The sequence below is a fragment of the Oryx dammah genome, unplaced genomic scaffold (genome assembly GCF_014754425.2).
Source record: "Oryx dammah isolate SB20612 unplaced genomic scaffold, SCBI_Odam_1.1 HiC_scaffold_28, whole genome shotgun sequence".
Taxonomy (NCBI): Eukaryota; Metazoa; Chordata; class Mammalia; order Artiodactyla; family Bovidae; genus Oryx; species Oryx dammah.
Window position 1 is genome coordinate 32,896,842 of NW_024070212.1, and position 27,018 is coordinate 32,923,859.

Consider the following 27,018-nt stretch of genomic DNA (forward strand, 5'->3'; position numbering starts at 1 on the left):
CAAGGCAGTCCTGGCATTTACAGGGACTGCTGCATCCAGCTGAGTGAGTTGTGCACTGCACAATCCCAGGGAATGCTATTCACATGATAGTCTGCTAAGGAACTAGAGTATAAAATACGTACAACAAAGTAAGAATACTATAAATATATACAGACATATAGTATCAGGGAGAAAGCGACAGCTGAGAAATAACATGCTTTAAGAATCTAAAAAAGAAGTGCTTTCTTCAGTGCTTCCTAGCTTTCTTTTTACCTCCAATCCATGTCTATAATCTGGTTTATAATATCTGGCATTCAGTCCCAATCTGAATAATTAAAATGAAAGGAACCCCATCATAACTTGCATGTGATACTCTAATTTTGTGACCAGCATGTGCCATGAGCCTTCTCCTGCTTCTGATTTTATTCTCTTAGACTCAGGTTTGCCATTGTGTCCTCTGTGTGCCCCGGTGCTACAGGCTACCCCAGGAGTGCAAATTAACTTCAGCAGCAAGTCTGAAGGGAGCAGGGATCACTTCCTGGCAGGAGAACTAGGTGGTGGGAGTCAGCGGGCCAAGGGACATTTACTCTTTATTCTGTATCCCTTTCTAACTTTTTGAGTGGACTACCATGTGGATGAATTACCTGCTCAAAAAATTAAATCCAGTTTTTTGTTGGTTTGTTTTTATGTTAACGCCTCCCTTTGAGAAACGTTGGGTTTTTTGTTGTTGTTTTGGTTTTTGACAGGATTCTTAGAATGGAGATGTAGGGAGGACTTGGCAGGGGAGGCTGAGGCCACATTTTCCCACCTGGGCAGGGGCTGACGCTGTCATTGTGTTTCTCAGGTGACTCTGACCCATGGGAAAATGTTCTTTAGAGGTAAAATTAGGAAATCAGGAAGTCTCAGCCCGCAGGTGGAGGGAGGGTGACAGAAGCAGTTTCTCTTATTATGTTTGACGTGTTTGGTGTGTCTCACCCAAGGGTCTTAGCAGCTATGGGCACTGTGAGTGCTGAGAACCAGAGAGGCTGGTGAAGTCTTAAAATTAAGCACTGGACCACAAGGGAAGCCCTTGGGCAGGTGGTTTTAGAAAAGACTGCCAGCAGTTGACCAAGTTTCTGCCCCCACAGACTTCAGTCCCTGTCACATTAAGCTGGAATCAAGTCACCCCAGGCCTCTGTTAACTTAATCTTCATTCTAGAAATAACTGAGAAATCATAAAAGTCTGTTCACATGTGAAGGAAGAGAATGCAGATCTTTCTTGGGTGTCCTTAAGAGCTTTTGAATTGCTTACTATGTGGCTGTATTACCTGTTCAGAAAAATAAATTAAAAAATTTTTTTAATGTATCACCCTGCCATTGTCACTTACTCCTTCAGAGTGGCCTGGGTTTATAATTGATCCCCAAGTGAAAGGGTCAGAAGAGAGCCTTGTACTGTCTCCTCTGATCCCACAGAATGCCCTGCCTCACCTTCTTCACCCCACCCATCCCTCCAGTCCAGGAAGCACCCTTTCCCAGGACTTCAGGAGACGATCTCCATCCCTCTAAGAGGTGAGACCTCCACTCTTCATACCCCTAATGGGGCAATGATCGTCAGTTGCCTTGTTCTGTTGTTACTTCTCAGTTCTCCAGTCCCAATTGGAAGGTAAATTCTCTGACTCATTTCTGTGCGACAATCCCTAAATAACCATGTTTTGCCTGCAACAGACACTCCACAGGTATTTTGGAAAATGTCATATTGTTGTAAATTGAAGCAAAGTCTGCTAATCCAAACTCCAAGCTGGTGGGGACATCTCTGATTGACCTGAGAGATGGTTAGAGCAGTTGGTTAACAGAGATTCAAAAGATCTAGAGGCAGAGGTATGTACTCTTCAAATTATTTAGCAATAATTATATCTATATGAAAATCATTATTTTATTTAATTTAGTTTAAAATCTTTTCATTATTAGCATGTGCATTTAAAAATTCAAACGAGGAGCTTCTCTGGTGGTCCAGTGGTTAATAACCCGACTTCCAACGCAGGGGACTCAAGTTCACTGCCTTGTCGGGGAACTAAGACTCCCACATGCCTCAGGACAGCTAAGCCCACGTGCCACAGCCAGAGAAAACCTGTGCGTGGCAACAAAGATCCTGTGTGCCAAAGAAGATCCAGTATGCTGAAACTCAGATCCGGTGCAGCCCATCAATAAACACTTTAAAAAAAATAAGAATTCAAGTAAAGATGTGTGGGATAAAAAGTAAACGTCCTCCTCATCTTTTCTCACTGCACCCATGAATGACGCCGTTTGTCCTTCACAGGACCTGTGTCGGTCTGCCAGGGCTGCTGTAACAAGGCACCCCTAGTGGTGTGGCTGAAACCACAGAAATCCATTCTCTCACAGCTCTAGAGGCTAGAAGCCGGAAATCAAGGTGTCAGCAGGGTTGATTCCTTCCAAGCTGTGAGGGAGACCCTGTTCTGAGCCTCTCCCGCCAGCAGTCGTCAGAGTTCTTCGGTTCCTGGCAGCATAACCCCAGTCTTCATACGGTATTCTCCGTGTGTGCGTCTGAGTCCAAATTTCCTCTTTTCATAAGGACATCAGTCATATTGGATTAGGGCCCAACCTAAATGACCTCATCTGTGCTTTACATCTGCAAAGACCCTATTTTCAAATAAGTCATATTGTGAGGTGATAAGGCTTCCCTGGTGGCTCAGATGGTAAAGAATCTGCCTGCAATGAAGGAGAGCTGGGTTCGATCCCTGGGTTGGAAAGATTCCCTGGAGGAGGAAATGGCAACCCACTCCAGTATTCTTGCCATGGACAGAGGAACCTAGCACGCTACAGCCCATGGGGCCGCAAAGAGTCCGGGGGTTGCAAAGAGCTCAGCACAACTGAGCAACTAATACTTTCACTTTTCACTTTCAGAGTACTCAGGAGGGGCTCTGAGGTACATGTGGATTTTTGGAGGACACCAGTCAACTCACAACAGTGCCCACACTTCAGATTTTCCATCTAGACAAGGAAAAACTCACAGCTCTAGGTTCCATGTTATGAAATTTGAGAAATTTCCGTTTTTGGACAAAAAAAAGTAAAAGCAGAATTATGTTGCCCCTTGCGAGGGATATAAAATTAATGCTTACTATGCTTCTTTCATGGTCCTCAGACTTTGTGAATTTCTCTCTTTAATCTTCACAATCACCCAAAATTCCTTGACATCAAAGACTGTCCCATCTGAAGTCATGTCCCCACTGTGCAGCTTAGAATCTGGTGCTGCAGCAGTCGTAAACAAATACTTGTTGAGTCAGTGTACTCTGTGGGGTAGATGTTACTGCTTCCATTTTAAGGATGAAGAGCCTTAGATACTCACGTACATCCCCCAAAGTCACACAGCTGATAAGGAAGCTGAAGGTTTAGACTCAAGCCCAAGCCAGCCTTTCTTTGAAGCCCTTGTCACTTCCATTAAACTTAAGCCAATAGTTCTTAAAGTATGTTTGTAGGATTGGCAGCCCCAGCAGCACCTGGGAACTTTTTTTTTTGAAAGTCGCTCAGTTGTGTCTGACTCCTTGTGATCCCATGGCCTATATAGTCCATGGAATTCTCCAGGCCAGAATACTGGAATGGGTAGACATTCCCTTCTCCAGGGGATCTTCCCAACCCAGGGATTGAACCCAGGTCTCCTGCACTGCAGGCGGATTCTTTACTAGCTGAGCCACAAGGGAACTTGCTAGAAATGCTAATTCTTAGGCCTTATCACAGAATCACAACCTCATGGATGGGGCCAGCAACCTGTGTTTTAGCAAGCCCTCCAGGTGACCCATTGCAGTTTGGCAGCCTCTGCACTAAACCAGGAAATGGCTTAGAGAAGTCAAGAGTGGGTGTGGACTTAGAGATTGACTTGGTCTTTTTTTTTTTTTTTTTTTTTTTGAGTCACCGATGCAGTTCCAGGATTTCCAGAAACCTGGCCTTCAATTCCAACCATTGTTATTTTTTGATGCTGAAAAATTACTTTATGCCACTATTTTTAGAAAGGAAGGAGGAGAGAGAGAAGAATGCCCAGAGGTAAGTATTCAAATCTGAACTCTTTCTTCCAATTTCTTTCCTCTGCTGGAAATAATGAGACACCCTGGGAGAAGTTCAGATGAAAACACCAGGAGAACTCTCAAGTTCATTTCAGCTCTCCCACCCAGAAAAGAGCCCTGACATCTTCTCGAGCATAAAGCTGGTAAGATGCTTTGAAAGCTGCCAAAGGACTTCCAAGTTTGAATGAAGTAATGATGAAGGTGGAATCAACTCAGCTTTGTAGAATTCATCCGCACAGTCATGAAAGAAGAGACCAGAGCAGCAGGTGCGGTTTCTGGCTGAGCAGACATCCATTTCTTATCAGTAAACTAACAGGAGAGGGTCATAAAAGCCAGGTGTTCACTGGGCAGAGGGTCGGGACTCAGGAACGCTTTGCAAGAATGACCTCGTTCTCAAAGAATGGCATTTTTCTTCTTGAGGGGCTTGATGGCAGAAGAAGGTGGCAGCCAGATGGCAATGGGAGGGGAAAGGTCCGGGGCCCTGTGAGGTGAAGGCCTGTGTAAAGATCACACCAGGGTTCTGGCACTGGGCTGTGCTTGGAGAAGGTTTGGGGGCTTTGCGGCTAAAGCAAGAGGAGGGAACAGCGCTCCTGCCTCACCAGTTCTGTTCTCCTTTGGGAAAATGTAATTCTATCCACCATGAAAATGGGAGGTGGGGCCGGGGGGAGGGGAGCTGGAAGAAAGGACAGGATCTAAAGCAGAAGGCTCAACTTCAAGCCTTTTGCCTAAGTTCACTTTCTTGGGTGGCTTCTGCTACAAGGTAGAAAATGAAATGCTCCTTGACGTGCTACTAAGATTGAGGGGCATTCCTCTGGCCCCTCCCACGGTGCCCCCACACCAGGGCCAGGCATCTGACAAGCCAGAGGCTCTGTTACACAGTCATTTCCAAAGGCTCCCCTGGGCCAGCCTGGGGCACCACCACTCGGAACAAGTCCACGTCACCACCTCTTGCTTTGCCAAAGCAGAAATGGCCCGAGTCCAAGAGTGAAATTTGGTGGAAGAAATTAAGGCATACTCTCTCATTTTCAGGAAGACCTCAGATGATCCTTCTGCATTTTTAGCAGTCACAGGAGGAAATAGGACAAATCTTCCAACTTCTTTATTTTTAGACCTACTGATAAACAAACTCTCTCATTTTTTCTTCCACTCTGAGCTATGCCAACTTCTCTAATGGTTAATAGATAGTAATTAAACATCAAGTTCCCTGCTATTTCAATTTAAGACCAAAAGAAATTATTCTGGCTTAAAAGCTAAGATTCTCATTCTTTCTCTCTTCCTGCTCAAGTCAAACCCCCTAATACGTGCTGTCATTGCAACACGTACCTTTCCTTTGTACCACCTGTAATTTTATCTCTGTGATGATTTCATATATTTATAAATATGTATAATGTAAGTGATTTCTATTTCATATATCCATGCTTTGTGTTGCACCATATGCTCAGTCATGTCTGATTCCTTGCGACCCCACGGACTGTAGCCCACCAGGCTCCTCTGTCCAGAGTATTCTCCAGGCAAGAATACTGAGTAGGTTGCCATTTCCTTCTCCAGGGGATCTTCCTGACCCAAGGATTGAACCCAAGTACCCTATGTCTCCTGCACTGCAGGTGAGTTCTTCACCTGCTGAGCCATCAGGGAAGCCTATATATATATAAACAATACCTGCCACATAGTGAATCTGTGATAAAATTTGTTGAAGGGCTGAATGCACTGAATGAATGAGTTCATACATACATACAACTCTTTTCTCTGGTTCAGTTTTTCTTTTCTGTTTTCCAAAACATATATCTAAGCATATTACCACGCTGCTCCAAAGATTTCTCCAGTGTGTTCAGAATCAAGTTCAATCTTTTTCCTTAACACAATCTAACCTATAAAAGCCTTCAAGACTGGCCTCAATCTGCCTTCCTATTCCCTTTCCTCTTCCTCCCACGAAAGCCACCCTAGATAACCTGAAGTCCCCCCATACAAGCCCTGCACGTTCCCATCTCCTGGCCTCAGGTGTTCTTCCCCATGATCTGCCAAAGATCACTGGGAGGGTGGGCGTGGGCTAAGCTTTGAGATGGTCCCTCAGATGCCACCAGTATTCCCTTAAAGCCTTTTCTGATTTCTTCTATTTCCTTCTGATAGTGCAAACACAAAGCTCTTTGTTTATATTCAGTTCTATCTCTTATATATGTGCATCCTATTTACGGACATATTCTCTCTTTCCCACTAAACTGTAAACTCCATGAGGGCAAGCACCGGCCACTTCATTCCACATTCCTAGCTGCAAGCACACTGCCTGACACATTGGGAGTGCTCAAAATGATTACTGTATTAATAAGTAATAATAATAATAACATGTAGATTTTGGAACATTAAACTTAGGAACAGCTAATGGAATGAATGATTTCATGATATACTGTGATGTGGCAGTTTTAAAATATGTCCACATATTCTCTGATGTTTCTCCCTTCAAGAGGAAGGCAGAGCTTAATTCTCCTCCCCTGGGTACAGGCTGGACTCGGTGACTTGCTTCTAATAAACAGAAGATGGCAAAAGGGATGGTATATGACTTGTTTGGAACTTAAAGATAAGTTTGGAAGTTTGGAAGCTAGTTTGGAACTTAAAGATAAGCTTCCAAGATGAGTCACTCAAGTGCCTATTGGCAGGAGTCAGTTCCTTGCACATGGATCCCTCCATAGGGCTGCTTGAGTGCCTTATGACAGGGCAGCCAGCATCCGCCTTATGACTGCAGCCTACCAGGCTGCTCTGTCCATGGGATTTTCCAGGCAAGAGTACTAGAGTGGGTCGCCAGTGCCTTCTCTGTCAATTCAATGACTGATGTCCTTATAAGAAGGCCTTGTGAAAACAGAGCGAGTCACACAGGGAGAAGGTCATATGATGATTCAGGCAAAGACTGGTGGGATGCAGCTGCAAAGTCATGGCCCGCCAAGGATTTCTGGAAACCACCACGAGCTGGGAAGGGGCAAGGCAAAACTGTGCCCTAGAGCTGTCCAAGAGAGCATGGTGCAGCTGACTCTCTGATTTCAGACTTCAAACCTCCAGAATTGTGAGGAAATAAATTTCAGCTGGTTTAAAGCACCCAGCGTGAGACTTCCCAGGTGGTTAAGACTCCATGCTCCCAATGCAGGGGGTCCAGGTTTGATCCCTGGTCAGGGAACTAGATACTGCATGCAACTAAGACCTGGAACAGTCAAATAAATAAATATGTTTTTTAAAATAAAACATTCAGCATGTGGTACTTTGTTACTGCAGCCCTAGCAAATTAACACAGCTAGTTAATGTTCAAATCTTCTTTTCTCATTTTCACAACAATCCTTCATGTTAAATACGATTAGCTTCTTTAATGAATGAGTCCCATAGCCATGAAAATTTCACCTGGGCTATGAACCTGTGCTCTGCCCACTGTTCCTTCTTATGTGGCCTCCCTCCATCATGCACTAGATATCTATATGTAATCGCTTGTTACTTTAAAGGTTGTATGTGTGTCAACGTGAGCCTCATATCATATAATACGTCTACATCTCTTTTTTAGTCCATTATATCCAATAAATTTGATGAACACATTATTTTAGATTTCAGTGGATTGAAATTTTAAATACAAGAGAAAAGAATAAGTGTTTGGTGTGGAAAGCATGACAACGAACTCCTCTTTCACTTTCATCAAGAGGCTTTTTAGTTCCACTTCACTTTCTGACATAAGGGTGGTGTCATCTGCATATTTGAGGTTAGTGATATTTATCCCGGCAGTCTTGATTCCAGCTTGTGCTTCTTCCAGCCCAGTGTTTCTCATGATGTACTCTGCATAAAAGTTAAATAAGCAAGATGACAATATACAGCCTTGACGTACTCCTTTTCCTATTTGGAACCAGTCTGTTGTTCCATGTCCAGTTCTAACTGTTGCTTCCTGACCCGCATATAGGTTTCTCAAGAGGCAGGTCAGGTGGTCTGGTATTCCCATTTCTTTCAGAATTTTCCACCGTTTATTGTGATCCACACAGTCAAAGGCTTTGGCATAGTCAATAAAGGAGAAAGAGATGTTTTTCTGGAACTCTCTTGCTTTTTCCATGATCCAACAGATGTTGGCAATTTGATCTCTGGTTCCTCTGCCTTTTCTAAAACCAGCTTGAACACCTGGAAGTTCATGGTTCACATATTGCTGAAGCCTGGCTTGGAGAATTTTGAGCCTTACTTTACTAGCATGTGAGATGAGTGCAATTGTGCAGTAGTTGGAGCATTCTTTGGCTTTGCCTTTCTTTGGGATTGGAATGAAAACTGACCTTTTCCAGTCCTGTGGCCACTGCTGAGTTTTCCAAATTTTCTGGCATATTGAGTGCAGCACTTTCACAGCATCATCTTTCAGGATTTGAAATAGCTCCACTGGCATTCCATCCCCTCCACTAGCTTTGTTCATAGTGATGCTTCCTAAGGCCCACTTGACTTCACATTCCAGGATGTCTGGCTCTAGGTGAGTGATCACACCATCGTGATTATCTGGGTCATGAAGCTCTTTTTTGTACAGTTCTTCTGTGTATTCTTGCCACCTCTTCTTAATATCTTGTGCTTCTGTTAGGTCCATACCATTTCTGTCCTTTATCGAGCCCAGCTTTGCATGAAATGTTCCCTTGAAATCTCTAATTTTCTTGAAGAGATCTCTAGTCTTTCCCATTCTGTTGTTTTCCTCTATTTCTTTGCATTGATTGCTGAAGAAGGCTTTCTTATCTCTCCTTGCTATTCTTTGGAACTCTGCATTCAGATCCTTATATCTTTCCTTTTCTCCTTTGCTTTTTGCTTCTCTTCTTTTCACAGCTATTTGTAAGGCCTCCTCAGACAGCCATTTTGCTTTTTTGCATTTCTTTTTCTTGGGCATGGTCTTGATCCCTGTCTCCTGTACAATGTCACGAACCTCCGTCCATAGTTAATCAGGCACTCTGTCTATCAGATCTAGTCCCTTAAATCTATTTTTCACTTCCACTGTATAATCATAAGGGATTTGATTTAGGTCATACCTGAATGGTCTAGTGGTTTTCCCTAGTTTCCTCAATTTAAGTCTGAATTTGGTAATAAGGAGTTCATGATCTAAGCCACAGTCAGCTCCCAGTCTTGTTTTTGCTGACTGTATAGAGCTTCTCCATCTTTGGCTGCAAAGACTATAATCAGTCTGATTTCGGTGTTGACCATCTGGTGATGTCCATGTGTAGAGTCTTCTCTTGTGTTGTTGGAAGAGGGTGTTTGCTATGACCAGTGCGTTCTCTTGGCAAAACTCTATTAGCCTTTGCCCTGCTTCATTCCATACTCCAAGGCCAAATCTGCCTGTTACTCCAGGTGTTTCTTGACTTCCTACTTTTGCATTCCAGTCCTGTATAATGAAACAGACATCTTTTTTGGGTGTTAGTTCTAAAAGGTCTTGTAGGTCTTCATAGAACCGTTCAACTTCAGCTTCTTCAGCGTTACTAGTTGGGGCATAGGCTTGGATTACCGTGATACTGAATGGTCATGTGTGGATGTGAGAGTTGGACTGTGAAGAAAGCTGAACACTGAAGAATTGATGCTTTTGAACTGTGGTGTTGGAGAAGACTCTTGAGAGTCCCTTGGACTGCAAGGAGATCCAATCTGTCCATTCTAAAGGAGATCAGTACTGGACGTTCTTTGGAAGGACTGATGCTAAAGCTGAAACTCAAGTACTTTGGCCACCTCATGTGAAGAGTTGCCTCATTGGAAAAGATTCAGATGCTGGGAGGGATTGGGGGCAGGAGGAGAAGGGGACAACAGAGGATGAGATGGCTGGATGGCATCACTGACTCAATGGACGTGAGTTTGAGTGAACTCCGGGAGTTGGTGATAGACAGGGAGGCCTGGTGTGCTGAGATTCATGGGGTCGCAAAGAGTCAGACACGACTGAGCAAATGAACTGAACTGAAGGGTGTCTCCTTTATCTGCTCATGCTCATTCATGTCCCTGTCCTTCAGTTACTCATCTCACCAACATGAGAATGTATAAGCAATTTCTGTATTAAAGAGATAATCATACATAAATATGTCTCTACATGGGAAAAATGAGCTGGTGAATACAAGAATCAGGAATAATCTTTTAGATAATCCAGGTCTAAAACCCTATATGTTCTTTTTAAAATATGACTTTTCCTCCCACAGTTCTTGGTTTTCTTCTTCTGTTCTGCTAACCTGTTATTTATTTTCTGTTTGGGCAGAGCTCCTCCTTTTTACAGATGATTTACACAGCTGAATTAATATTTGTAAATGAGGCTCTGGCCCTAATCTTTTAAAATTTCTTTACAAGGAAAATAAGTTGATCCATTAACTGAAAATGTAAGGAGTATGCGGTGGAAGGTGGGAGGAAGGTTCAAGAGGGAGGGGACACATGTATAGCTATAGATGATACATGTTGATGTATGACAGAAACCAGCACAATATTGTAAGGCGATTATCCTTCAATTAAAAATAAATAAATGCACTGAGCATCTAGTCTGTGGGTAGCACAGGGCTTAACATGCTGACTTTTCCCAAGTGCTATCCTGAGCCAAGGGCTTCCCTGGTGGCTTGGTGGTAAAGAATCTGCCTGCAATGCTGGAGACGTTTGATCCCTGGGTTGAGAAGATCCCCTGGAGAAAATAAATGGTAACCTACTCCAGTATGCTTGCCTGGAAAATCCCAGGACAGAGGAGACTGGTGGGCTACAGTCCATGGGGTCACAAAGAGTCGGACACGACAGCGGCTAAACAATGCCTGTCCTGAGCCAGAGCCATCCTTACGAGAATTTGAACAAAGTCAGATGAACAGATACAACTCACTCTCCCTTTATCTTTTCTCTTAGCGGCTAACTAGCCACTCTTATTGTCAGATGATTGGAGCTGGAGGGTGAGGGAATCAATTTCAAGCATAAAATTAGCCAATTTCAGTTTTCTTTTGAACTCCGAAACAGCTTTCCTTTATTGTTCAACACAGGGTAAGAAGAGGGATGCTCCAGTTAGCATGTAGGCTTACTATATTAAAGTCTGATCATTTTTTTGTATTTTATTTTGTATCATCAGTAAGAATCAGATAATCACAATCAGTTAATCAGGCCTATGAAATGCAATTTATTCATTTATTTTTCCTGCTGCATAGTTCTATGGGTCTTTTAAAAAGTGCCTTTAATGGTACATGGCAAATTGAAGAAGAAAAATAGGTGATAAAGGAATTTGAACAGTGGAGAGCCTAGGAAGTATGAAAAATATATTTTCTTTCAGTGGCTGTCAAGCGCTAAGTATAATTATCTGTTCTGTGCTTTATCTGCTGTCACATAGAAGGAAAGCTTAAGAAGAAATGTGACAAATGGCACAACTTTTATCACTTACTGCAGGTACAATACAGACTGAGAAAAAGCTATGAGTTGGATCAACTTATTTTCAGGAGATTTGGTAAAATTAGCATCAGGCCCAGCTGTGCTGCCCAGGACCAGCTGCCAGCTTGGTAAGGCCGACAGGCTCTCCAGCAGGGCCCTCCAGGTGTCTGTGATTTCCGGGTGAGAATGAACTCTGACTGCCCTCCTCACAGCCAAAGCCTCCCTCCTCCTCCATCAGCTGCAGATGGAGGAGCCTCATACTCTTAGAAAATCCATGCTGCCAACTTGACACCCATCAATCGAAGTGTTAAAACACTTGGACTATTTGAACTATGGTTTCTACTTTTAAGAATTTATCTACCAACAGACTCAAACAAGTGTGCATCAGGAGGATGTTCACCGCAGCACTCTTGCCACAGACGCAGCTGGAATCAACCTATTCACCAAGTTTCTGTTTCAATAAATCATGATACACACATACAATGAATCACAGTAGAACTATAGTGATGAAAACAGTAAAATAAAGAATAAGACAAATATTTTGATCTGATTTGTACAGAAAGGGCAAAAGAGAAGCCAGATGTGCTTGAATAGGCGAAAAACATTTTGAGAAGAATATATTTAAGCAAGTGTTGACAGAGGTGAGCCTTTGGGGATTTGCAGGTGGGAGGGGAAGCTTGGACTTCTTAGCTTATAGCCACAGCACAATTTGGATTGTTAGCTAGGACAGGCAGGGAATAGCAATGGTGATTAAGAGCTCAGCTGCCGAATTCCTGCTCTTTTATGACAGCAGCCAAGTCACCTTGGGCAGGCTACCCTCTCTGTGCCTTAGTTTCATCATCTGTAAAATGGGGATTCATTCAGGAAACTTTTTGAGTATTTACTACATGGCAGGCACTGGAAATATAGAAGTGAATAAAATATACAGGAGGAACTTCCCTAGTAGTCTAGTGGTTAAGAACTCACCTGTCAGTGCAGGGGTCACGGGTTTGATCCCTGGTCTGGGAAGATCCCACGTGCTGCAGGCAACTAAAGCCCCTGCACCACACCTAAGCCCCTGCACCACACCTAAGCCCCTTGTGCCAGAACTACTGGGGCCAGTGCACCAGAGCCCGAGCTCCACAACAAGAGAACCCACCGCAATGTGAAGCCCACTCACCACAGTGAAGGGGAACCTCTACTCTGCACAACTAGAGAAAGCCTGCATACAACCAAAAATAAACCCCAAATAATACCAAGAATAAAATAAACAAGACATACAAGAATATCAGCCCTCATAGACTTCACATCTTGTCAAAAGAAATGGACAATTAAAATACATATATGTATGCATGTGCACAGCTTCCCAGGTGGCGCAGCAGTAAAGAATCCTCTTGCCAATGCAGGAGATGCAAGAGATGCAGGTTCTACCCCTGGGTCAGTAAGATCCATTGGAGGAGGAAATGGCAACCCACTCCAGCTTTCCTGCTTGGAGAATTCCATGGACAAAGGAGCCTGGTGGGCTACAGCCCACAGGGTTGCAAAGAGTCAGACATGACTGAGCAGGCATGTACACATGTATATGCACACGTACAGATATAAGTAAAATATATGAGAGATAGTAAAGAGTGCTCTGGAGAAAAATAAAGCAGGAAAGAGGAGATAAATAGTGGTGTGGGGGAGGGGGAAGGGGTAGAGTGTTAGTATGACCTATCTCATAGAGACTCAGTGAGTTAATGAATGTCGGTCACTTACAACACTCAATAAGTGTGAATTGGTATTATTGTTACGAGCATATATTACTTTAACTTGTAAAAGTGAAAGTGTTGACAATAGGGATTAGCCAAGGTAGGTAGTTCACCCAATTCCTCATTAAAATGATGCCATTCAAGACCATCTAATGATTTAGAATAATGTTCCCATTATCTTTTTTAAAAGCAGATCATAAAACAGTAACAAGCCATAGGGACAGAGTAAAGGGATAAAATAGGTGATTATACAGTTAATCCCACTAGGGGATTGTCAGTGGAGAAAACATGGGAGACCCCTGTTAGTTAATGATTACTCAAGAGATTAACCACAAAACCAGGCAGGCTTAGTAACAAAACCATGCAATAGAAGCAGGCGGCGTGCTGGAAACAATAAGACGATGGCAGCATGAGAGCCACATCTGCCCAGGGAGCTCACTAACTTCACGGTCCCGAGGACATGCTCTCTGCACACATGGAAAACAGTAACCTGTGGACCTAGCTTGACCACGAGGGACAAGAAAACTCCCCTGGTCAATCTGGAGGAAGAGCTGGTGATGGAAGCATGACATCTACTCAAGAAAGGCAAAGAAGTTCTTCTCCCCCTCCCCACTTTTCCTTTGATTATAAAACTGTAGCCCAGTAAGTTCCTGGGGTATGGCATCTCTTGCCTACCTGCTTGTAAGCTTCACGAGCATCCTATTCTAATAAATCACTTCTTATCTATCACTTTGCCTCTCATTGAATTATTTTCTGCACTGAGACACAAATTGTGGTATGGAAGTTCTTTAGAGCCCCTGAAAAAATGCCGAACGGTTTCAGAAGCACAACATTTACTAAGCACTTACTCTATGCTATGCATTTTGTAAAGCACTTTAAGCATTATCTTGCCTAATCCTCCCACCAACCCACTCAACTCCTTTGATCAGTTGCCAAATTCTCTAACATTTACCTTCAGCATGTTCTTCATATCTATCTTTCTTTTTTTTAATTATTATTTTAAACTTTTTATTTTGTATTGGGGTATAGCCGATTAACAATGTTGTGAGAGTTTCATGTGGATAATGAAGGGATTCAGCCATTCATATACATGTATCCATTCTTCCCCAAACTCCCCTCCCATCCAGGCTGCCACATAACTGAGCAGAGTTCCCTGTGCTTTACAATAGGTCCTTGTTGGTTATCCATTTTAAATATAGCAGTGTGTACATGTTGATCTCAAATTCCCTAGCTGTCCCTTCTCCCTGTCCTTCCTCTCCCTCAACCATACATCTGTTCTCTAAGTCTATGAATCTATTTCTGTTTTGTAAGTAAGTTCATTTGTATCATATCTTTTTAGATTCTGCATATAAGGGATCTCATAGGATGTTTCTGCATCTCTAACTTACTCCACTCAGCATGACAATCTCTAGGTCCATTCAAGTTGCTGAAAATGGTATTATTCCATTCTTTTTGATGGGTGAGTAATATTCCATTGTACATATATACATCTTCTTTATCCATTCCTCTGCTGATGGACTTTTAGATGCTTCCATGTCTTGACTATTGTAAATAGTACTACAATGAACATCTATGTCTTTCTATTTATCCCATTGCCACCATCCTAGTTCAGTTCCTTTGTTAGCTCCTCCTTGACCTTTGCAAGAGTTTTTGAATTAGTCTCCTTGCTCATATCTCTCTGCTCTCACTTTTTGGCTTACCTCAACCTTACTTTATTTAATTTATTTTTTTAAGATTTATGGACCATTTTAAAAAGTCTTTATTGAACTTGTTACAATAGTGCTTCTGTTTTATGTTTTGGCTTTTTAGCCACAAGGCAAGTGGGATCTTAGCTCCCTGATCAGAGATCAAATCCACACCCCTGCAATGGAAGGTGAAGTCTTAACCACTGCACCACCAGGGAAGCCCCAACCTTATTTGCTTTATACTCAAGCTAATCCACTATCTCTGCTAGAAATCAATTCTTCACTTAGTTTCTCATTTTCCAGCTTTGATTTCTATTGTACCCCGTACCTACTCCACCTTTCAGCCACGTGGTTTACTTGCAATTCTCAGGATCTTTTCTCCGACCCTTCTATCTAAAAAGCACTCTCTCCCTCTCTCTCTCCATCTCTGCCCGCTGAAATTCTACTGATTATTCCAGAAGCAGGTCAAGTGCCAACTGTTCAAATATGTTTTTTTTCTTTTCCCGTAAAACTCTAGATTGCCACTCCCGCATTGCTTACCACATGTTGACCCCATGTCATCATTTATATGTCATTACTTGTGGGCTTACCTTTCCTGCCAATCAATATTTCTGAAGTACCTATGACACGTCAAGGGTATACACTAGGCATTTTATATGTGTTGTCCTATTTAATTCTCACAACAGCCTTGTGAGACACCTGCTACCATCTTGATTTTAGAGATCAGGAATCTGAAGCTGTCAGAAGTTAATTAACTTGCTTGAAGTAGCATCCTCACTAAGTGGCAGACTCATCACCATCCATTTACCAAAGTTTGTTTCAATCTGTGTCTGCCAGATTCCGAAGCCCTATGGGCTCCTCAACACAGAATGGGAAATCCCTTTGGGGGCAATTAGCACTGAAGCCTCAGGACAAGACCGATCTGGGAAAGGCAGCTTTCTCCTCCTCTCTCATTTGATTTAGATTCACTGTGCTATAGGAAATGCTCTTTTGGCTCTCAGCACTGAGCCCAGGCTAGCACAGGGCTGAAAAATGATTCATGAGGACAAACAGCACCCAGGATGTTTAGTTCCACTGGTGACCCTGATTATTTTAAAATTGTGAAAGGAACGCCAAGCCCCAGCATATGTATAGCAATCTAGAACTCCCAGCTCTCTACTGCCTCAGTTGAGGCTTTACCCTCAACCTCTTTGTTCCCTGATTCAGTCCAGATGGATGCCTCGAATTTCAGAAACAGCATTGTTGTCATTAGACTTGGCCTTGGCTGGTAAGAGTACTTGACTCACAATAAATTCACACGAAGATTAAGAACAGGGAAGAGTTAGTTTACCCTGAATTGGTTTTTCACCATTTAGGATTGGAAGCCCCCAAAACTTGTTGGGTCAGTTCATACTGTCAAACAAAGAATATTATAATAATGGGTTTATTCTCTTCCTTATGGTTTTGGAGTTGAGGGTGTTCAGCAGCCACTGTTTGCTCAAGAAGAGTGTAAACAAGACTTGCTGACGCCTGTGGCCAATGAACAGGACTCATAAGCCACTTTCACTCCGGCCATTAGGTAAAGAAGCTGAATGGGAAAGGGGGTTAGGTAACTCGAATTTGTGTTTTAACTGTATTTTCTCTTTCAGTCCTCAAAGCAATCTTTTTTGAGTTGGGCGTTACTGAAATACCCATTCTACAGATCTAAAAACTGGGTAGTAAGTAACAGGCAGGAACTGGAACCTGCCTGTTGAGTATGTTGAGCTCCATAGCTTTCCACTGCCCTCAATTTATGCTCTCGGCAAGGCCTTTTGCTTAGGCAAATGTCAATCATTTTAAAGGACTAAAGGCAAAATTTGTACACAAGTTATAGCTCTCAAATATCTGTATTCTTCCCTTCCCTAGGAAGCAAGATGATACAATGTGTTTAATTTCCTAAATGTCTCATATTTTCCAAAGATCTCAACAAGAAGTGGTAGTTGAACTGTAAGATTCTTACCTTCCTCTCAGGGGACTCCAATGTTGGATTCTTAGGCAAGTGACTTTGTCGGTGGAACTGGTTATCTTGATTGGTTAGACCACAGATCACCAAGGCCAGTAAGCCACATTCACTGACAAAATCATCCTGTTCCCAGCCATCTTTAAAACAGGTCATGAAGTGGCTGAGTGAAAATATGGATGATCCAGGGCAGGACATTGCCAGGACTGACACAAGTTACCAAAATTTCCATTGGTAAGTTTTGGAGTGACTGGAGTCACTCAATCACTCATTCGCATTCATGAGTAAAGTCAAGTATATTTATTCACACAAAAAAATCTCTTTTCCCACCCTCTCATTTCTTCATGATCTGTTGTGTTGGAGATAGTCTAATGGTTAGAATGTTGTTGTTTAGTCACTAAGTTGTGTCCAGCTCTTTGCAACCCCATGGACTGTAGCCCACCAGACTCCTCTGTCCATAGGCTTTCCCAGGCAAGAATACTGGAGTGGGTTGCTATTTCTTTCTCCAGGGGATCTCCCTGACCCAGGGATTGAACCTGTGTCTCCTGCTTGGCAGGCAGATTCTTTACCACTGAGCTATGCTGGAAGCTAAATGGTTAGAATACCTTCATAATAATACATTTCCATATGGAAAGGGGTTGTTGTTGCTAATCAGTAGTTAATACTGACAACTTATAAATATTTCAACCTTTCAAAATCTTAGCCAAGTATGACACCTCAAATTAATTAAACAGGGCTAGACTCTTAATGTATAATGAAGTTTTTCACATTTCATAGTTAAAAGTAATTTTTATTTTGCCTCCCCCCATGCCCTTCATGTAGTTCTTGTAAATATGTTGTTGCTGCCTCTGCCATATGGTTAAAAAAAGTTACTCAAAACACAACAAATTACTGTTATTTCAATACTATAGAAACTACTGAGTTTCATTACCCCTCCATACCTTTTTGTATCCCTCCAAAAGAATGTTCAAAGGCATTTTTGGTTGGGAGACATTCACTACTTATTCTCTGAATTATGTTGGCAACATTTTAGAAACACTTGAAAAAGACTTGCGACATATGTTAGCAAAAGTCCAGAGAAGGAAAGCAGAGATTGGCAGGAAGCAAGATATTAAGGAACTCAACAGTCTGACCAAAGGTGGGTCATGCTCTGCCAGGCACACTGAAGAAAGCATACTGGGGGAGGCAAGCTACAAACAGGATCCAGACTGAGCAGCCCACAAGGCAACCAGATGTTGACTGTCCAAGGGTCCCTCTCGCAGACCTCCCACCTTTACCGGCCTTCCCTGAAGCCATGATACGATCACAAGTATGCCCACTTCCATCCATTACTTTCCTCTAGCCTTCCAAACTCCTTTCTTACCCCACTTGTCCCCTTTCCCACTTTCTATTTTGCCCCTCTGTACATAATCTTTTGTTTTCAACCACTTTTAAGGTAATTTCATTTCAGCTGGGAAACAACTCCTGTCTTCTTCCCTCGTTCCGAGCCCAGGGACTCGAGTCCCTCCTGAGCTCCTTGGAGCTGGGACCTTTCCCGAGCTCAGCAGTCCAAGCTGTGAGGGTGATCTATTCTGTGAGTCCTCCAACGGGGTGGCCCCTCCATGACGCCAGTCTGCTCCTCTTCCTTCTTCCCCCTATCCCCAAAGAACCTAAACTCCGTGCCCTCTGAAACTGTCTGTGTCTAAGTCCCCAAGATCTCCGCCAGGATCCAAGATTTTTTTTACCTAAGTGGGGTCGGGTCGGGGAGGACAGTACCTCTTTGCAGGAGTGAAGCTCCGGTCCCGCTCCCTGAGTCACCTGGAAGGCGGTCCCAACCCAGAGCAGCAGCCGCAGAAGCCGGAGTGTGCGCGGCTCAGTTCTTCCCCTGCCTCTGGCAGAGGGATGGAGGCTGTGGCCAGGCTCAGCCATAGTGTTGTTCCGAGCGAGCGGCAGCAGCGGCTCAGGTGCTGCGGCTGCAGCTACTGCTGGCAGAAGGCGGAAAAAAAGGGGAGGGAGATTCACAGGGGGGGCAGGATGTAAGGGGCTGGGCTCGCTTCAGTCACCTCCCTGCGGCTACGCCAAGGCCGCCCATCCTTCCTCCTCCCTCCTTTCTCTTATCCTCCTCCTACCCACGTCGCCTTGGCAACCGCCTCCTCTTTCCCTTCGCGCGGGTGGGGCAGGGACCACGAGCTCCTCTGCCGCTCACCTGCCGGTCGCCATGGCAGCCGCCGCCGCTAGCGTGCGCGGCGCAAAAATGCACGCGCCCAGGGTCCGCAACCGGCCCAGCAGGCGCGCACAAGGCTCGTGCAAAGAACGCGGTGGAAACAACCTCCAAGCCATCACCACCAAATTCATTATTTCGGGCCATCGGCTACCTACGAGCATCACTAATTTTGCAGACGTGGCGTTCTACGTATACTTATTAAGCATCTTGTTAAAAGCAATAGAAAAATGACCGCGATGATGTCTCTCCTCCCGGGATTATAGCCTGGAAGACTGGCCCGGGTAGGTGTTACCTACTGTAACAGCTGCTTCTGGAGGTCTTATTTCCACCACACCAAACCCATTTGTGAATTTACAACCAGTCCTATGCCAAACCCTGGGACTCACATAGTCAAGCCGAGTTTAAGCAAGGAGAGTTTGGCCTTAGCTGGGCAATTTTCCAAACACACCTGGACTCTTCTGTCATCGCTCTGAGAAATCCTTTCGTAAGATTCCAAGAAGGACATTTCAGGGCTGGCTATCTTTTACGAATTCTTTCCTAAACTGAAGTCTTTTGCAGAAGATCTAAGATGGGAAGCTAGCGTTTTTCACCGACGGCTCAGGAGTGCAAATCCAGGGCTCCCGAGTACACTCGGCGGCTCTTTCCCCTCTGTGTTCCCAGTAGCTTCTTCCCGAGGGGGCCTCCCGCGTTAGACCGCCAGGTGGCGCCCTTCTCGGAGGGAATTCGCCTTAGTCACAGAAGGCCGAGCAGTTGCCTGGCAACTGAAATTGGGCGTTCCAAACAATTGGGACCCGGGCTCCTCCGCATGCTAGGTTGTGTGCGGCTGCGCGGGTCTCTCATCCCTCTTAAAAGCGCCTCGCTCGGGGTTTTATCATGCCTCTCACCCGAGACCCTTTCCAGAACCCTGCGTTGGATAAAGATGATTCCTACTTGGGAAAGTCGCGGGCTTCCAAGGTACTGAGGTTTCTTACGCAGGTACCCAGTAAGGTCGACCTCACTCTTCTGTCGGCCTGACCGGAAGAAGTGGTAACTTAACCCTGGTGAGGACACTGAGTCAGGTACGGGAGAGGTCTGTTTTCTGCCTACCTCCATGATCCCATATTTAGGTCTCCCCACCTTTCACAGGTGCTTTTGAGCAGAGGGAAGTGGCGCTCTAGTCCAGAGGAACAAGGGGCACTTGCGGACCTAAGCAATGGTTGGTATGGCGGGGCTTGCACGGGCCCAGATTCCACCAAGCAACGCTTTGCCCTATTTGGGAAACTCGTCTATGAAGAGACGTGAGGTATATAGAGTGGGAAAGAGGTATCAAACACCAGGTCATGCTTTATACATCTGTCTTTGATTCATGTTGGAATGTGTTTGTGTATATATGCGTGCTTCATGATGGTCCAGGAGGAGTAATGGACCCTGAAGCAGTGATGCAGGGGATGGCGGTAGGACGCAAAGGGCAGGACCGATGGGTCTTTGTGGCTGGCTGGATATGGGCCCAAGAGAGTGGGCAGTCTAGGAGGGCTCCTAGGTTTCTGAGGGCTTAGCTGATACCATTTACTGAATGAGGTGTCCGGGAAAAGCAGGTTTGGGGAGAATGACGTTGAGATCAATGATGTTGCTGTTGGTTTTTGGTGCCTGTGGGACACTTCTGTGGAGAGGAAGAGTAGACAACACGGTTAGGGGTGTGGGTTGACGATGTGTGGAAGCCACAGTATTCATATAGTGGTACTTGAAGCCATAGGAGGGAATGAGCTCATCCAGTGAATGTGAGAGTCAGAAAGGCAGAAATGAAACCCCTGGAGAATCCCACTTAGGGGCAGAGAGAGAAAACAGAGCTGAGAAGGAAGCTGAGAAATGATAGCCAGATGCAGAAGAAAAACCAGGAGGAGCTAGACCCATGCAGGATGGAGAGAACATTTCGTAGAATCAGAGTTATGGCGCCAGAAACCACCGAGGTCAGATAAGATCAGGTCTGGAAATGATCCATTTGACCTAACCACAAAGGTCATTAGCAAGAGTAGTTTCAGTGGATGCTTGAGGCAGAGGTCAGACTGTATTGGAATGGAAAGGGGACGGCAAGGGGGTGGGAGAGAAAGTGGAGAGTAGTATGTGTTGACTTTTAAGGAGGTAGCCAGACAGTGACGAAAGGATGGGAAGCTGGGTACAGGAGATGCCAGGATAGCACAGGTCCCTACAGTACCAGGAAGGGCTGGGTTCAGGAAGGAAGAGTTATTCTTGAATAAAAGGGACTTCCCTTTCTCTGAAATGAAAGGAAAATGGATAGTGAAGATGGCAGCTCATGCTTGACAGGCCTGATTTTCTCAGTGAAAGACCATCTCACCCTTCTGCTTATAGAGATGATGAGGCTTATGCAGCCTTGGAGGACTGGAAGAGCTACCTGTGCTTGCATCATATGTAATATTCCCATCTCCTTTTCATCTTTCTTGGTGATAACATAGTGCCTGGTCCATACCATTCAATTAATGCCTGATTGAGCTGAGTCACACAGCACTGTGTCATATACTGGGGATGAAGAAGGTTCCAACATCAGATAGGATGAATCAGAGTTCTACTAGGTTGTAGTTGTACTCACTGGAATTCAGTCATTGATTCAATTAGCATCTCATTTTAGAACACCATGTTTTAGGTCACTGTGCTGGGTACTGGGGACACAGTGGTGAGCAACATGGCATTTTACATGTAATGAAATCAGCTATGTGCTTTTCATATTCATACTTGTGGGGTTTTAGTGAGAGAACCGAACATTCAGTGAATTTTTTGACATTCCCACAGAAACAATGACCCTTCCTTGCTTACCGAAAATTTTTTCTCACCTGTCTAGACACTGTTCTCTCCTGATTCTCCTCTCCCGATTCTCTTGTCTCTGACTGCCCCCAGCCAACCCCATTATAATATTGTGCAGTCCTCATGAACCACCTCTTCCTTTTTAGTCAGATTCTTTTGGGGAGGCTTCAGCTGTTACGCCAACAACTGCATATTGTGTTAGAATATCTTACCTCTTCTTCAAACTCAGGACTTCTGAACCTGAGCTCCTCTTGCCTGTCTGCTCCCCTCCCTTCACTTCATGTCCCACTTCACCCCATTCTCTGTCTTCCCAGCCCATTTCTGTCAGTTCTAAGAGAAAACTTAGGGGGGTCAAAAGGCTGGGAGGCTTGCCCCACATCATCCTTCTCGTTTAGATGTCTCGATTCAATTAAAATGGAATGGCAGGAGGGGATGGATGTCACTGATGCTACCACATCAGCAAGGCCTTTGGTAACCGGGTGTGGGTGTGGTTTCTTTTGCAGAAACTGCCATATAAGAATCCAACTCACCTTGCTCAGCAACAGGAGCCCTGGTGTCGACTCAGCTCAACTCCCACAATTACCTCCATGAAACGGGATGTTTGTTTTTTTTATTCAGAGGTACCTAGCATTGAAATAATATTTCTCATTATATCCACTTAGGACTGACTATTCTTTTTGAAAGGCAGTCTGTCCCTGACTGCTTTAGCAGCTTTATCTTGCCCCCAATCCAAGATCCTATCAAATCTAAAACCAAATACCAACTTATCAGGCCTCTGAGAAGGCAAAAGGCTTGAGTTTTGCTGCAGTTAATTATTTGGAGCAAATCATTCTCTCACTAGACTTCTCATTATAACCATGAATGAGGTAAGGCCCATTAAGCTCAAGAGGTTCCCATGTCTCCAGGAGAGCTTCCCACTCCTTAGACTTAAGCACAAGACAATTCTGTATGGACAAGATTTAAGAAATCAGCATGTACAGTAATTTGGTGTGTAAAGAGCTGGTGGGTCTCAGGCCCCAAAAGGGTTCACTGTGCTTTGGGAGAAGAGTAGAACCCAATAGAACCCAACTAGAATGGGTGCACAGTGGCAAGTTAACCCTGAGGAGGTTGGCTTCCTCTGTAGATACCGAAGGATGACCTGGATTTCCGCTTAGCGGCCTTGTACAACCACCACACAGGGACATTCAAGAACAAGAGTGAGATACTCACACACCAGGAGACCATCCAGGATACCCACGGGTAAGTGGTGGAGGCAGAGCCTCTCCCTAAGAACAATGCCATCCAATTAAGTAAGGTAAACTGTCACCTGGGAAATAATCGATACGTTCCTATTTGTATAGATGTTTGCATTTTTTTACTTCTGTAATACAGTTTCTGTGGGTTTCTTTTTTCTAAAATGAAGATCTTCCAAAATTATGCTTATCTGTATAATACAACATTTGGTTAATTCGAGAGGCTAGAAAGGGCCTTTGATTGCTATATTTTTGAGGTTGCATGCAACTCCTTCCCTCCTTACCTTCTTCTCTTGATTGATTTCATTCTCCCCTGTTCTTCCCACATCATCTTCCAGAATCAAGACCCAATTCCCTGGAGAATTTTTGTCCCCTCCCCAACCATCCCCCATCACTTCCAGAGCTAACATCCGACACTGGATCAACCCTAAGAAGGAGTCTATTCACAGCATACAGGGATCCATAGGTAAGGGTTAGAAGACTGAGGAATGGGAGGCAGATGCGTGGTGCAAGTTTTTCTCAATGGACACAGGAGTCAGGGAGCTGAGGTGGCTGGCTCTTAGGGAACATGAGGGATAACTGAGTCTGGCACATATCAGACTAATCCAGGGGACATGCTGACTATAGGGCCAGGAAATGAATTCAGTTTCAGAGCCTCTGCCTTAGCCTTAGGTCTAATGGACAAGAATTTTCAGCAAAGGACAGAAACCTGGGAAAAGACCTATAGCTATCTCCCATCAGTCTTCTGTGCTTCCCCAGCTGTTAGAACCTTCTCCACGGTCCCCATGAAAGTATGGGTGACAAATTCCCAGAAGAGGCAACAGATCTTAAATTCACAGCCCATTCCTCCTTCTTTTCTCCACAGTGTCCCCTCACACTGCAGCCACCAATGGAGGGTACTCCCGAAAGAATGATGGTGGCTTCTTCTCCACCTAAGTGTTGACAGGCCCCTGGACTAATCATTGTGGAACATCCCGCCGACCACCTCCATTAAATAGATTTGTGTAAGTTGAAGCCTGGAGTATCTGTTACCCGCGGACAAACAAGTTGCCACTTGACTACTCTTAAAATATGGAAGTTTCTCAATTTCTAGAAACTAATCCTATTGGGCAATATTTGCAATTCGGAGTCATCCTGTTGAAAAGATAAGGATTTAGGACAGAGTAGCACTGCTTTTGGCAGGAGACAGGTATTCACATTTTGTAAACTGGAGTCATTCCACCGATACAGATATATAGCCATTCAACCTTTCTTGAAAACGTTTCATGTGTCACATGCTGAGCTAATTGTTAGGGAGACAAGAATGGGCATTGTCCATTCTCTCAATGAAGTTAGAGACACTAACTTTAGTAGCTCTTTGTAGCATTAATATTTATGCAGAGGTCACACTCAACAGATTTCAGACCTTCTGGATTTAGTCATTTTCTGGGCTTTCCTTCTCCATGAGAGCTCAGTCTCCCTGGTCCTTCTTCCTTTCCATTGTTCATTCTCTTAACTTTGCTGTCTCCTTGCCTGGGAGTCAATTCTTTTTTCGTTGCCTAGATTTATAGCCCCTGATTCTTAGAAACAGAGCTTAACAATCTGATCCTAGGGTCTGAATGTACCTAAAAACTAATGCATTAATGTGGTTTCTAAAATTACAAGCCACTCACAGGAACCTGCTGTCAGAATGAGCAAGAAATGACAGACCCTTTAGAATATTGTACAATTAAGTTCCCATTTCTAAACTTGGACAGCATATGCACTGTTGAATAAATCAGACATGAAAGGCTTCCATTTGGTACTCAAATGCAGGGTCCTTAAATTCCACCAAACTAACAGTCCCTCTTCTACAGAGATACTCCAATTTATTCATAGTGTTTACTGCTAAGTGGCAATATTTTCAGTTCTCATTATTTAGAAGGGCTGAAAGTAGCAGAGAGGGGTGACTCTGGATAATCACCTCATGCGAGTTGATATTGAACATCAAAAAATTTATTACTGTAATCCATGCATGGAGGCTTTAAATAATCCTGATTTCTAGACCTCTCTGATAATTATAATTCAGTAAATCTGGTGTGGGTCCCTGGAATCTGAATTCTTACAAGCTTTCCAAGTTCTCTTATGGATATATACACACATATTGTTGTTTACTCAATAAATTATGTCCTACTCTTTCCTACCCCATGTACTGTAGCCCAGTCACCTCTGTCCATGGGATTCTTCAGGGAAAAATACTGGGGTGGGTTGCCATTTCCTTCTCCAGGGGATCTTCCCAACCCAGGGATTGAATCAGAGGCTCCTGCACTGCAGACGAATTCTTTACCACTGAGCCACCTGGGAAGCCCTTATATACACAGGCTCAGAAGGTAAGGCGTCTGCCTGCAATGCAGGAGATCTGGGTTCGATCCCTGGGTCAGGAATATCCCCTGGAGAAGGAAATGGCAACCCATTCCAGTACTCTTGCCTGGAAAATCCCATGAACAGAGAAGCTGGTAGACTACATTCCATGGGATAGCAAAGAGTCGGACACCACTGAGCGACTTCACTTCACTTTCAGACATGCGTATACATCTACATGCCTTCACGGGCAGGCGCTGTATAGTGTCTTTAGACCGAAGGCACCAGTGTTGGTATCACACGCGAGTCATGATGACAAGGCGGGCTTAAAGAAATAAGGAAAAAAAAAAAAAGGCACCTAGAAAAGTAAAACTGCAGCAGAGAACAAGGTCTCTGTCCCCTTTCAGCTTCGGCGCCTGTGGGCGGGGCGACGGCTAGTTCGAAGGCCCGCCAAAGACCCCAGCCCGCTGTCAACTGTTTACACGTTATCCCCAACGCCACGGGCTCGCATGCCCTGGGGCCGGGCTCAGATCAGAATCGCCTCGATAATCAATGGCGCGGGACAAGCCCGGCCTCGTCTATCTGATCAATTCATCACTTCTGAGCGCCGGGCCCCACAGGACCGGCTCCGGAACCTCCGGGGCCACGGCGTTGCCACCGCCCAAGGGGCCTCGCTGCACAGCGCCCCGAGGAAGGGCTTCGCAGGAGGGAAGCTTTTCATTTCGGGTCGGCCCGGCGGGGCTGGAGTCCCAACCCGATCAAATAAGATCAACGTGTAGGCCGGGGGAGGGGTACAGGGGCGGGCGCAGGCACTCACACATTCACGCATCCACTCACACACTCGGCCTACACGCGCACCCCCCCCCCTCCCCACACACACACCACCACATAGCAATTCACAGCAAGCTCACTTCCAGCCCGCTCTCCCTCCGGTGAAGGAGCGGAAGTTCGCACCCTCTTTTATAGCCCCCGGCCCCTGAGCCTTCTGGGAGAAACCACTAAGCACCGGCCCTCTCCGAGTGTGCACTTTGCTGCCCTCATGTGGTTCGGAGGGGAACCAAGGGCCCTGGTTCAGTTCAGTTCAGTCGCTCAGTCGTGTCCGACCCCATTGCAGTACGCCAGACTTCCCTGTCCATCACCAACTCCCGGAGCTTACTCAAACTCATGTCCATTGAGTCGGTGAAGCCATACAACTATCTCGTCCTCTGTTGTCCCCTTCTCCTCTAGTCTTCAATCTTTCTCAGCATCAGGGTTTTTTTCAAATGAGTCAGTTCTTCGGGTCAGGTGGCCAAAATATTGGAGTTTCAGCTTCAGCATCAGTCCTTCCAATGAATATTCGGGATTGATTTCCTTTAGGATTGATTGGTTGGATCTCCTTGCTGTCCAAGGGACTCTCGAGAGCCATAGTTCAAAAGCATCAATTCTTTGGCGCTCAGCTTTCTTTATAGTCCAACTCTCACATCCATACATGACTGGAAAAGCCATAGCTTTGACTAGACAGACCTTTGTTGGCAAAGTAATGTCTCTTTTTATTTTTTTCCCCTGCTTTTTAATATGCTGTCTAGGTTGGTCATAATTTTTCTTCCAAGAAGCAAGCATCTTTTAATTTCATGGCTGCAATCACCATCGACAGTGATTTTGGAGCCCCTCCAAAATAGTCCACCACTGTTTCCACTGTTTCCCCATCTATTTCCCATGAA

At 44.6% G+C, this 27,018-nt stretch overlaps 2 protein-coding genes and 1 non-coding gene across 4 annotated transcripts in view; 1 reads left to right on the forward strand and 2 right to left on the reverse strand.

The window, feature by feature from the left end:
* ELAPOR1 (endosome-lysosome associated apoptosis and autophagy regulator 1) overlaps positions 1 to 18,753 on the reverse strand; it is a 77,372-nt gene extending 58,619 nt beyond the window's left edge. The window contains exon 1 of the mRNA XM_040232152.1: positions 18,524 to 18,753. Coding sequence (XP_040088086.1) covers positions 18,524 to 18,676 — 153 coding nt within the window. The 5' untranslated portion in view covers positions 18,677 to 18,753. The remainder of the gene's footprint in view (positions 1 to 18,523) is intronic.
* Positions 18,754 to 19,730: 977 nt separating this feature from the next.
* CUNH1orf194 (chromosome unknown C1orf194 homolog) lies at positions 19,731 to 24,013 on the forward strand. Of its 2 annotated transcripts, XM_040232176.1 has the most exons (6): positions 19,750 to 19,925; positions 20,097 to 20,253; positions 22,271 to 22,387; positions 22,891 to 23,006; positions 23,338 to 23,465; positions 23,865 to 24,013. In XM_040232176.1, exons 2-6 carry the CDS (start codon positions 20,164 to 20,166, stop codon positions 23,933 to 23,935), a joined length of 522 nt encoding a protein of 173 aa, XP_040088110.1. In that variant the 5' UTR covers positions 19,750 to 19,925; positions 20,097 to 20,163; the 3' UTR covers positions 23,936 to 24,013. The 2 variants fall into 2 exon arrangements, with proteins under 2 accessions (XP_040088109.1, XP_040088110.1); XM_040232175.1 differs by lacking the exon at positions 20,097 to 20,253 and having other exon boundaries at positions 19,731 to 19,925.
* A 1,831-nt stretch (positions 24,014 to 25,844) lies between these two features.
* Positions 25,845 to 26,256, reverse strand: LOC120857149. The gene has a single exon (XR_005719616.1).
* Positions 26,257 to 27,018: the final 762 nt, after the last annotated feature.